This window comes from Zootoca vivipara, chromosome 13, assembly GCF_965207765.1.
Source record: "Zootoca vivipara chromosome 13, rZooViv2.hap1.1, whole genome shotgun sequence".
Lineage (NCBI taxonomy): Eukaryota > Metazoa > Chordata > Lepidosauria > Squamata > Lacertidae > Zootoca > Zootoca vivipara.
In genome coordinates this window covers 53,244,351-53,257,043 of record NC_142596.1, presented here as the reverse complement: position 1 = coordinate 53,257,043, position 12,693 = coordinate 53,244,351, and the positions used below count along the sequence as shown (strand labels likewise).

Sequence of the window (12,693 nt, the reverse complement as noted above, 5' to 3'; positions counted from 1 at the left end):
CAGTGCATAGCTATCAGTCATGTTTCCCCTTTTATCGCGAGGAAGCCTATTCAGCAGAAGGGAATTTCCCTTTAAAAAAGGGAGAACTTGACAGCTATGGGTCAGTGGCAAGTGCTGAAGCTGGAGAGACCCGTGGGGTTGACCCCCTCCTATCACAGGGAAAGCTCCTCGCCTTCTGCATCCGCCCAACATGCAGGAGCGATGCAACCTCAAAGAGAGTCCCGTGGGTTCTTGCATTCAAAGCCCAGAAAGCTCTGACGGGTTAAAGCCAGAGGATCCCAAATTCTTTTGGGCCACCGCCCCCTTGGCTCCTCTGCCCCGTAAAAAGCCTGATTCAGAACAGCGGTTCGCACAACCCACAGAGGAAGATATCAGCACAATAAAATTCAGGACGGTAACAGCCGGTTGCACGTCTATTCAAAATCCAATTTGAGACGATTTCGTTTGATTGATTCAACAAAATGGGTGGACGTGATTGAGTGGCACCAGCTATTCGAAATCTGATGAGCATTTATTTGCACTGCCAGCGTGCCCCCCCCCCGATCCCTTGCCTCTTTTCATCCCCAAGTCACCCCACTTCCTCCCTGCGGGGGGGGGGTCAAACTGACACTTAAGGTTAGCACTGGATTAAGCACACTCTGTTCTGCCTCCAAGGCTAAACAACAAATCCCCCCTCGCCCCACAGTGGGAACTCCAGCTGAACAGCACCCCAAAAGCCACGCCTGTTCCCAGCCCCCCACCTGCCCCCTCCCCCTCACTGGTCTTACCTGGGAGATGCATCCAGGGTGATGGAGGCCAGAGAGTTGCTGAATCTCCGTGTGTCCCAAAGCCTGACTTCACGCTCCCTCACCTGGAAAACAGGCAGGGTGATGGTCTCTGGCAACAGAAAACTCCCCACGAACTCGGCTCCTTGCTAAGTTGCGATTCCTGCATTTGCAGGGGGTCAGGCTGGATGACCCTCAGGGTCCCTTCCAGCTCTACAGTTCTAGGAAAGCTAACGAGAAAGAGGCAGGTCCTCCACACAGGGGTTGGCTTCCTCCAGATGTTCTGGCCCACAACACCCAGCCAGCACCGCCCTGTAGACTGAAACATCACTCTGGAGGGTACCAAGTTTGGGGAGATTGGCCTTTGGCTTCATTTCAATTGGCTGTGCTGACCAAGACGCTAGTCCTCAGGCCCTGTGTGTCAGCTCTGCGCCAGAACCGCCAGGTAGAGCATGCATCTCAGTTCCTGTCTGCTCCAAGTCCAAAAAGTCTTTGCTCCCACCTTAGCTCATTGGCCAGCACTAATTTTCCTCTTCCTGATTTCCTAAAGGTAGGATAGCTCCGCTGGTAGAGCAGGAGACTCTTAATCTCAGGGTTGTGGGTTCGAGTCCCACCTTGGGCCAAAGATTCCTGTACTGCAGGGCTTTGGACTCGATGACCCCTGGGACCCCTTCCAACTCTGTGGCTCCATTATAAAGGGGATGGAGGCAGGTACTGTACCTGGTTGAATCCGACGGAGAGGAGGTGACCTTCAGCATCCACCCAGATCAGCCGCGAGTCCTTGCCGTTCGCATGTGCCAGGATGCTCTGCAAGGAAGAAGGGGGAAAAGGGCATCAAGAGCCAGGCTGGGAGAAGCAGCCGCCCATTTCACAGGTGCCCCGCCTGGAAAACTGACTCCCACCCGCTGTCTCTGCCCTGTCTCCCTCTCTCTCAGCTGTGGGTTTGGCATGGGTCCCTTGGGCTTGCATCTGAGCGATTTGAGCATGTGCAGAGGAGAAAGGAACGAAAGAAGCCCCTGGGCTTAAAAACAGGAGAACAGCTGAGAGAGGATGAGGCAGGGTCCCTCTGAGCTAAGGGGGGAAAGTGGAGGAAAGAGACCCCAAAGGGTGAAAACATCATGGAACCCAATCGCAGAATCACAAGGCTGGAAGGGAGCCCCAAGTCCAACCCCCTGCAATGCAGGAACCCTTGACAACCTCTGTTTAAAAACCTCCAAAGTCTTGGTCACGTTGCTGGTATTGTGCTTTGTGCTTAGTGGTTTTATACAGAATTAATTGCTGCAATTAATTCTGTGTCGACCACAGCAAACTATGGCAAGTTCTTAAAGAAATGGGAGTGCCTGATCACCTCATCTGTCTCCTGAGAAATCTCTATGTGGGACAAGAAGCTACAGTTAGAACTGGATATGGAACAACTGATTGGTTCAAAATTGGGAAAGGAGTACGACAAGGTTGTATATTGTCTCCCTGCTTATTTAACTTATATGCAGAATTCATCATGCGAAAGGCTGGACTAGATGAATCCCAAGCCGGAATTAAGATTGCCGGAAGAAATATCAACAACCTCAGATATGCAGATGACACAACCTTGATGGCAGAAAGCGAGGAGGAATTAAAGAACCTTTTAATGAGGCAAAATAAAAAAATTCCTTCAGTAGCACCTTAAAGACCAACTAAGTTTATATTTTGGTATGAGCTTTCGTGTGCATGCACACTTCTTCAGATAGATGGACTTCCATTTCATGCGGCTCAATGTGGTGCCTTCCATAGTTCTAGTTACAGGTAGGTAGCCGTGTTGGTCTGAGTCGAAGCAAAATAAAAAAATTCCTTCAGTAGCACCTTAAAGACCAACTAAGTTTATATTTTGGTATCTGAAGAAGTGTGCATGCACACGAAAGCTCATACCAAAATATAAACTTAGTTGGTCTTTAAGGTGCTACTGAAGGAATTTTTTTATTTTGCTTCGACTCAGACCAACACGGCTACCTACCTGTAACTTTTAATGAGGGTGAAAGAGGAGAGTGCAAAATGTGGTCTGAAGCTCAACATCAAAAAAACCAAGATCATGGCCACTGGTCCCATCACCTCCTGGCAAATAGAAGGGGAAGAAATGGAGGCAGTGAGAGATTTTACTTTCTTGGGCTCCTTGATCACTGCAGATGGTGACAGCAGTCACGAAATTAAAAGATGCCTGCTTCTTGGGAGAAAAGCAATGGCAAACCTAGACAGCATCTTCAAAAGCAGAGACATCACCTTGCCGACAAAGGTCCGTATAGTTAAAGCTATGGTTTTCCCAGTAGTGATGTATGGAAGTGAGAGCTGGACCATAAAGAAGGCTGATCGCCGAAGAATTGATGCTTTTGAATTATGGTGCTGGAGGAGACTCTTGAGAGTCCCATGGACTGCAAGAAGATCAAACCTATCAATTCTTAAGGAAATCAGCCCTGAGTGCACCCTGGAAGGACAGATCGTGAAGCTGAGGCTCCAATACTTTGGCCACCTCATGAGAAGAGAAGACTCCCTGGAAAAGACCCTGATGTTGGGAAAGATTGAGGGCACAAGGAGAAGGGGACAACAGAGGACGAGATGGTTGGACAGTGTTCTCGAAGCTACGAACATGAGTCTGACCAAAGTGCGGGAGGCAGTGCAAGACAGGAGTGCCTGGCGTGCTATGGTCCATGGGGTCACGAAGAGTCGGACACGACTAAACGACTAAACAACAACAACAACAGTATACTGTATGAACCAGTGAAAGAGAAGAAGGGAAGTCATTGATTTAAGGTTGGTTTAATAAGGAGGCCACTTCTAACCAACGGCTTCTGCGGCCTTATTTATTTCACCCAACAAATGGAAAGGACTCTCCGATGAAATTGGGTTTTAAACTTTCTATTTTGACATGTCCTTTGTTGCAACACCTTTGTTACGGAAAAGAAGGAGGGGGTACCTGAGTAAAGTCTCCCTCTAATTCTGGTACCTTCAAAAACCTTCCTCATCAGCCAGAGAACTTTGATATCATGGGTGGTTCTTAACATATCTACTGGTTCTTGTACAGCGGAACCTCGGTTGTCAAACATAATCCGTTCCGGAAGACTGTTCGTTCGACTTCCGAAACGTTTGACAACCGAGGCGCAATGGGCGGTCGGCAATTTCAAGAGAGAAAATGGAGAAACACGCCTCAGAAGCCATTCGACTTCCGAGGCGCATTCAAAAACGGAAGCATTCACTTCCGGGTTTTCGGCATTCATTCATTTCCGGATTTTCGCCGTTCGACTTCCGAATCATTCGGCTTCCGAGACCCTTGAAAACAGAGATTCCACTGTACAGTGGTACCTCTACTTACGAATGTTTCTACTTACGAACGGAGCTCCGTCCGCCATTTTGGATGCGGTTTAGATAGGATTTTTTCTACTTACGAATTTTTAGATAGGGTTGCTTCAACTTACAATTTTTTTCTCTCAATGCATTCCTATGGGATTCGACTTACAATTTTTTTTCTACTTACAAATGTGCATTCGGAACGCATTAAATTCGTAAGTAGAGGTACCACTGTATTGTAATTTATAGAATTGTGCCATTGGGCTGGAATGAGTAGAGTCAGGGTGACCGTACAGTCTCCTGATCATGTAATTAAAAACAAAACAAAACACCTATCCCCCACCCAAAAAAAGTCTCTGCCCATGGAGGGTCACGCAAGGGAGGCATTCAGGTCCACTTGGGCCCCCAACTCGTGCCTTTGCAGGCCCAGGAAACCATCGCCCAGCAAGAACGCTGAGCATGCAGCAAACCATGACTGGGCGGGGGGGGGGGGGTTTGACACATGTTGCATGTTCAGTCCCTTCTAGGTGCCCGGATTCATATCCAGAGCAGACTAGAGTGGAACTGGCCTTGGCACGAGACCTCCAGATGTTGAGATGTTGTGGGACTCCATCAGGCCAGTTCCCCGCAACATGGCCCATTGATAGGGTTACTGGGAGTCATGGTTCAGCACACATCTGGGTTGCACCAGGCAGAGCCACACATCCCAGCAGCAGGAAGCCCTCTAGAGCCTGAAGCCAAAAAGCGCCCCGCCCCCCAGCCCCTTTAGATTTCCAAGGAAACTGCCCAAGGAAGAGGGTGCAGCCCTTCAAAGGGAGCTGCAGAAAGTGAGAAGGCAAAGTCTAGGGAGGGAGGGAGCATTCAGCCACATCAGCATTGGCAAGAGGGGGGAACAGTTGCCTTGCACACACAAACACACCACAGCCGCAGCCGCCCGCTCTGGGTCACAGCCTCTCAGAGAACTTCAAAAGCTGCCCTAGAAGCAAGACGTTGTGCCAGAATCTCCTTCCCAGACTTTTGCTCACTTCCTCCGCCTCCTTCCCGACACAGATTCCTCCACCTCCACAAGTAACAACTCAGTGTGTGCGTCACACACACACACTCTCTCTCTCTCTCTCTCTCTCACACACACACACACACACACACACACACACACACACACCACAGCCTCTTGAACCCAGTGGGCAGCCCAGATGCCCGAGTTCAAGACTCGCACAGAAGAGGAGCAAGGATCAGTTTCTCTCCTTCCACAGCTGGGCCAGGGGCCCCACTGGGCTCCCGAGGGCCCCAGAAGCAGAGGCTGGGCCCCTGCTGCTCTCTGTGGCTCTTCCAGGACTGGCTGCCCCACCCCCAAAGACAATAGTGGGCTCTACAGCCCCACAGGTGCCCCTTCCACAACTGCCCGTTTCTGCAGTGGGGCCATCCCAGCAGGGGTCCCGGTTACAACGCAAAGGCCCCGATCCTCTCTGCCAGCTGCTGCTGGGGCACCCTGACACTTTCCAAGGAACGGGGAGACGGAGGGTGCGCTTGGCACAGCTCCTGCAGGGACCCTCTGCCTTCAGCCCCCACCTTCCTCCCGGCTCAGCCTCCCCGCGGCTTCCTCCTCGGTGCAGCATTTCGGGACGGAGGAGCAGCGTTTTGGAGGGGGTGGGGAGGGTGAGAAGAGAAGCGGAAGCCCTGAGGCCGCCCCCCCTACTCCGCTGGGGAGCAGGAGCCTGAGAGCGCTGGCCGCACGCTGCTATAAATAGGCCTTCCCAAAACCCAGTCCAGCTCCCTTCCAGAGCTTCCCACGGCCTTCTTGGGAAGAGGGAAGGCTCCGGACTTCCCACCAAGCGAGAAGGGTGGGAGCCAGGTACCCCCGAGGTGACCTCTGTGGGAGGGAAGTAGGGGGTTGGGAGAGGGAGAATGAACGCCCCCCCCAGATCCTCACGCCCCCCCCAAACAATCCCACAGCTGGATCTGGAGCATGAGAGGTGTGAACAGCCAGCTCCCACGCGGAGGGGAAGGGGTGGGCAGAAGGAAGCTCTTCCTCTTCCTCCTCCATCTTCCCAGGACCCACGCCAGGTAAGAGGGATGCAGAGCGGAGCAGACACGGCTTGCTCTGGGGGCAGCCCCTAAGGTTCAGGGGTTGGGGGGGCATGGTTAGAGGAGGAGGGGGCACAGAAGCAAAAGACCAGCAGCGGCCGCCAGTACAAGTCAAGCCAGGAGGACTCGTTGAGACGCACAGGGAAATGAGGCGGGGGACAAAGTCTTCACCAAGGCGGCCCCATTCCAGGGTTAGAGAGAGCCGCAAAGGGCAGCAGAAGGTTTTAAAAGGAGAAGTTTGCTGAATGCAGAAGAACAGCAGGGCAGAGCACAGGCCAAGCACCTCTTGCTAAGACGCTGCTTTCCTACATGAATAATAATAATAACAATAATAATTTATTATTTATACCCCACCCATATGGCTAGGCTTCCCCAGCCACTCTGGGCGGCTTCCAACAGAAAAATAAAACACGATAATCTATTAACCATTAAAAGCCTCCCTGAACAGGGCTGCCTTCAGATGTCTTCTAAAAGTCTGGTAGTTGTTTTCCTCTTTGACATCTGTTGGGAGGGCGTTCCACAGGGCAGGCGCCACCACCGAGAAGGCCCTCTGCCTAGTTCCCTGCAACTTGGCTTCTCGCAATGAGGGAACCGCCAGAAGGCCCTCGGTGCTGGACCTCAGTGTCCGGGCAGAACGATGGAGGTGGAGACATCAATATGGGCATCAAATCCTGGACTCCGGGCCCTCCCACTGGAGGCTGACATGGTACAGGAGAGGAAGTGTTTTGCCACTTGACTCTGAGGAACTCTCCCAGGCTGGCAGCCACCGGGAGCCCCAGCCCTTCCTGTGGCTGACCTGGCGCCAGCCTTGCCGTCTGCCCTTTGGGCGGTCCCGCGCCTGTGAAATTAGGGCCACTCCAATGGAAAGAAAGGATCCATGAATTTGTGTAGTATTTTTTTAAAGCCAGGATGGTGGACATCCTCGCTTCCTGCGGGGGTGAGTTCCACAGTTTAACTCTGCGCTGCATCAAGGGCTTCCCTCCTGGAGCTTTGTCAAAGCAATAAGGGGCATTTGAGGGCTCGGTGTGGGTGCTTCCACACATGATATGATGCCCATGGAGCTGGGGTCCAAAACCTCTGGAGGGCACCTGGACGGCAAAGGCTGGGCTAGCCACACCGCCACTGTGGCTCTCGCTAGCCCAACGCCAGATAACATACCAGCCGCCTGGCATTTTCTCAAGTTGACGCTGTGAGCTGTTAAGAGGGGCAGGAACCTTGGGATCCTGGCACCCAAGGAAGTTGCTCTGGAGGAAGAACAACCAGCTTTAGGCAAGGTGTCTCCGCACAAGCCAGTCCTGGCAGTGCCCTCTCCCCAACCCCACCCTGCCCCCAGCCAAATCGGCCCATATACCTGGCAAGCTGTAGGTTTGGCACGTGGGTCAAAGATCCGCAGCTTTTTATCCTGAGGACAGAGAAAGAAAGGGAGGTCACGAGGGCTCAGGTGTTCGTCACAAACACAGCAGCCAAATTTCAATTTAGTCAGGCACTATATATAGAACTATAATGCTTAAGCGTCCACAGTATCCTTGCAAGAGAGGATGGAGAGGAAGGCAGAACTTAGCCATGCCCCAGTGACCTCCTGGCACCCCAACCTTGTACAGTGGGTACCAGCCAAAGCATAAATAAAAGGTATAATCAACAGAAGCCTGGTTCACACACTTTGCTAAGCCGTGGTTTATTGAGCTTAACTCTGGTTTGTTTGTCCAAACACACAACAGCCATCAACTATAGGCTTGCCATACGTCAAGAAAATTCCTGACATGACCTGGTTTTGGGGTGCAAAAATGGCATCTGGGGGGATTTTGTTGAATTGGCAAAATGTCAGGGAAAACCTGGATGCATGGCAACGCGATGGAAAAAGCAGCAGAAACAGCTCAAAAAAGCTTAAAATCACTATTTTGGGGTTAGGTTTCCCCTCAAAAGCTGAACAATTTGGGTTTCTTTCCCAAAAAAAGATGAACAGTTTTGGTGGTTTCCTTTAAAAAGCTCACCAATTTTGTGGGTGTCAGGAATATGGCAACCCTAATCGACTCTGCTCAGCTGACTACTAGCAGACCAGAATGTGAAACCATGGTACGAAGCTGACTTAGGAATCTCTGCTTGCATGAATGCTCTGAAACGCATTTTCTGGCTTAATTCTGGTTTGCTTCAGTGCCCAGCGCCCTTGATGCTTGCTGGTCTACAGAGGCAAAAGCTCCCAAAACACCAGAAAAACCAGAACCTTAAGTGAAACTACACCTGGTCCCTTTGCTCATCTGAAAGACTGGTTCTGAACACACCTGGAAAGGTTGCAGAACTTCCCAGGCAATGGTTTCTATGCTAGCAGATCCCACAGTGATTGCTGCAGTGGTTCATGCATGTTATTATTAGTAGATAAAGCCTTTAACAACCTGGGACCAGTTTATCTACAAGATCCCCTTAGTCCACATGCGCCCCCTCCAGGTGGTGGAATGGGCATGAGTCTTCTACAGGTGCCACCTTTGTAAGAACCGAGTCGTTCCGTGTGGCAGCACCTACACTTTGGAACTCCCTGCCTATTGACATCAGGCCTTCACTGTACTCTTTTCGGTGCCTGCTAAAAACAGGAGGGTCTGCAAGCCCACCCAGATCACAGAACACCCCACCCCCTGCAATGCTGGATGCTTAGAAAGTGGAGGTGAATTTTAATCCGCTTTCTCCTTTTTAACTTTTCGTATGTTCTAAAGTACGGCTGCAGATTTTTCTCCATTTCATCATTTCACCTTTTTGCAAACCGCTTTGGGGTTTGTTTTGTTTTGTTCTGCAATCAAGCAGTGCATAGAGTTTATGAAATAAAGATATTTGAGCAGGTGCTCCTTGTTTTGTTTCCAAGCTGAGAGAAACCAGAGGTCAAGTTGCAGCTGAGCATCTCCAGAAACAGCCCCGCAAGAACTCTGCATCGGGTTCAGGAGAGCAGCTTCCGCCACAGGCTTTTCAATGCGCCTTTTTGCACCAAGCATTAGTCCTTGGGAGCCGTATTACTGTATGTGTGCGTCTTGCGCCACCCAGTGTTCACTGGTGGTATAGGCCATTTAAAGCGGTATCATACCACCTTAAACCTTAAGATCAAACCTATCCATTCTTAAGGAAATCAGCCCTGAGTGCTCCCTGGAAGGACAGATCGTGAAGCTGAGGCTCCAATACTTTGGCCACCTCATGAGAAGAGAAGAATCCTTGGAAAAGACCCTGATGTTGGGAAAGATTGAGGGCACTAGGAGAAGGGGACGACAGAGGATGAGATGGTTGGACAGTGTTCTCGAAGCTACGAACATGAGTTTGACCAAACTGCGGGAGGCAGTGCAAGACAGGAGTGCCTGGCGTGCTCTGGTCCAGGGGGTCACGAAGAGTCGGACATGACTAAACGACTAAACAACAACAAAAACCACCTTAAACAGTTATGGCTTGCCCCAAAGAATCCTGGGAACTGTAGTCTCTTAAGGGTGCTGAGAGTTGTTAGGAGACCCCTTGCAGAGCTACGATTCTCAGACTGGTTTAACAACCAATCCCTCTTCCCAGGGAACTCTGGGAATTGTAGCCCTTTGAGGGGAACAGGAGTGTCCTAACAACTCTCAGGTCCTTTAAAAAACTACAGTTCCCATGATTTTGGGGGGGGGGCGTGGTTGCCTAAAGGGGCATGATACTATTTATTTACTAAATTTATAGCCCACCTTTTCCTCAAGGCAGTGCATGTGCTCCTCCTCACCTTCCCCAGGTCATCCTCACAACAGCCCTGCGAGGTAGGCTAGGCTGAGAGACAGTGACTTGGCCCAGAGTCACCCAGGGGGCTGCATGGCTGAGTGGCACCTCCCCCTGTGCCACACTCTATAGGGCAGGAGCAAAGAGGGTGCAGAACAGCAGAGAGATCTGTGGAAGCAGCGGAGCCCCTTTTGCTGGCTCCACTTATTTCTTCCAGCTGCTCCTTTCGGCCGCAGACCTTTCTTGGCCAGAAGCAGCAGCCCCCCCTGGCGTCACGGCAAGAGCAAAGTGGGTCACAGCGCAGAGGCTGGAGCCCGAGGAGAATCACTTGGCCGCCCCCCCGCTGACCTGAAGGACAGGTTCACACACAAACACACCCCAAGCCCCTGGTCTACGCTACGCACCTTGCAGGAAGTGCCCAGCAGGCAGCCATCAGGTCTCCAAGCCAAACTCTGGACCTGGTCGTCGTGAGGCTCCAGCTCTGCAGGGAAAGAGAAGAGATAAGGTAAAGCTCCTGGCAGGCGCCACTCATGGCGCAACCTGATCGCCCGGCCTGAGAGCAGGCAGAATAACAGGCCAGCAAAGTGCAACAGGCCGGCGATGCTCCCAGGAGGCTGAGGAAGAGACAGGCCCTCACTGCCCTCCCCGACATCTGCCTTTTGTTGCTGTCAGCCTCCTCTGGAGTAAGGATGTGGGAGCCTGCTGTAATGCATGCCACCAGCCGCTCCCATTGGAACTGTGTTTCAGTCAGCCCTTGTTGTTGTTGAGTCGTTTAGTCGTGTCCGACTCTTCGTGACCCTGTGGACCAGAGCACGCCAGGCACTCCTGTCTTGCACCGCCTCCCGCAGTTTGGTCAAACTCATGTTCGTAGAATCATAGAGTTGGAAGAGACCACAAGGGCCATCCAGTCCAACCCCCTGCCAAGCAGGAAACACCATCAAAGCATTCTTGACATATGGCTGTCAAGCCTCCGCTTAAAGACCTCCAAAGAAGGAGACTCTACCACACTTCTTGGCAGCAAATTCCACTGTCGAACAGCTCTTATGTTGGTGGCTTCGAGAACACTGTCCAACCATCTCGTCCTCTGTCGTCCCCTTCTCCTTGTGCCCTCCATCTTTCCCAGCATCAGGGTCTTTTCCAGGGAGTCTTCTCTTCTCATGAGGTGGCCAAAGTACTGGAGCCTCAGCTTCAGGATCTGTCCTTCCAGTGAGCCCTCAGGGCTGATTTCCTTCAGAATGGAGAGGTTTGATCTTCTCGCAATCCATGGGACTCTCAAGACTCTCCTCCAGCACCAAAATTCAGAGGGCAGCAAGACCAGGGCCAGAAAGTTTATTGCCAGCTCACTCTTGTTTTGCTATGTATTCATGTACTTCAGCCTGGATTATTTTTTTATAATATTGAGGAGGGGTTTTTTTCTGTGTTTGCCGAATTGTTGATTTATGTCGTTTTTTTTAATTTATACTGGCATGCTCTGTATTTTAGTATATTTGTATTTCCAACGCTCTGCATTTCGATGGCTTGAATGTTTGCTGTAAGCCACTCTGGGGGCAGCTCACTGGAGAAAAGAGGCATCCGATCAAACCAATCGAGTAAAACGAAACGTTTATTAAGGAGAACAGAGGAGCATCCAAACAACTGAGCGGCTCAGAATCCCCAAGAAGGGAGATCTGCAAGATTCCCAAGCCACTTTGCTGAAGCAAGCAGCCCTGAGTCCCAAACAGGTGTTTGTCGCTGAAAGGATGCACTTTGCTGCTTGGAACAAAAGAGCGATCCATGACACGTTTCCCAGCACAATTCAAAGTGTTGGTGCTGACCTTGAAAGCCCTAAATGGCCTTGGTCCTGTATACCTGAAGGAGCATCTCCAACCCCATCATTCAGCTCAGACACTGAGGTCCAGCGCCGAGGGCCTTCTGGCGGTTCCCTCCCTGCGAGGAGTGAGGTTACAGGGAACCAGGCAGAGGGCCTTCTCGGTGGTGGCACCTGCCCTGTGGAACACCCTCCCCATCAGATATCAAGGGAAAAAACAACTACCTGATGTTTAGAAGACATCCGAAAGCAGCCCTGTTTAGGGAAGTTTTTAATGGCTGGTGTTTTAATGTATCTTTTGTTGGAAGCCGCCCAGAGTGGCTGGGGAATCCCAGTCAGATGGGCGGGGTATAAATAAATAAATTTATTATTATTATTATTATTATTATTATTATTATTATTATTATTATTATTATTTATTATTATGGCTCCTAGCTATGAGGGCTAAGCTGGGCCTCTACAGCCACAGACAGCAATGGGTCTGAATCCCAGTTTCTTGAAACCACAGGAGGGGAGAAAAGGACTCTGGTGCCCGGATCCTGCTTTAGGGTTTTCCATAATGGGCATCTGGTTGGCCCCTGTGAGGGCGCTGGGATAAAAAGGCCCTTGGCCTGATCCAGCAGCCTCTTCTGACGTCCGTGGGGCTAGCAAGACAGAGCCAGATCCTGTAGCAAAGGCCCCCTGGACATCCTTTAGCACTGAGGCATTGCTCTCCTTCTTGGCTCTGCTCCATGAAGAAAGTTTTCTCCTCCTATTTTTTTAAATAATAATTTTTATTATTAATAATAATCAGTCAGAGGTCATCTCCTCCTCTGGGATCCTTTTCTGTCCTAAGGAAATGATCTGGCTCCCAGGGCTGCAAGGAGAGGAGGAGGACAAGGCTTTGCTTTGTGCTGAGAAGGAGGAATCGCTACCCGGGAACAGTAACTCCATCCCAGAGTTGGAGCTTGCAGACCTTGTGGCCGGTTGCTAGGCAACAGGGCCTCCTTGCCTTCTGTTTCCTGTTCA

At 51.0% G+C, this 12,693-nt stretch overlaps 1 protein-coding gene across 1 annotated transcript in view; it reads right to left on the bottom strand.

The window, feature by feature from the left end:
* Nucleotides 1-12,693, bottom strand: part of CORO7 (coronin 7) — an 86,436-nt gene that overhangs the window by 59,293 nt on the left and 14,450 nt on the right. Inside the window, exons 6-9 of the mRNA XM_035132186.3 lie at nucleotides 10,283-10,359; nucleotides 7,516-7,566; nucleotides 1,485-1,571; nucleotides 768-850 (exon numbers count right to left, since the gene is read on the bottom strand). Of these exons, the coding sequence (XP_034988077.2) occupies nucleotides 768-850; nucleotides 1,485-1,571; nucleotides 7,516-7,566; nucleotides 10,283-10,359 (298 nt within the window). The remainder of the gene's footprint in view (nucleotides 1-767; nucleotides 851-1,484; nucleotides 1,572-7,515; nucleotides 7,567-10,282; nucleotides 10,360-12,693) is intronic.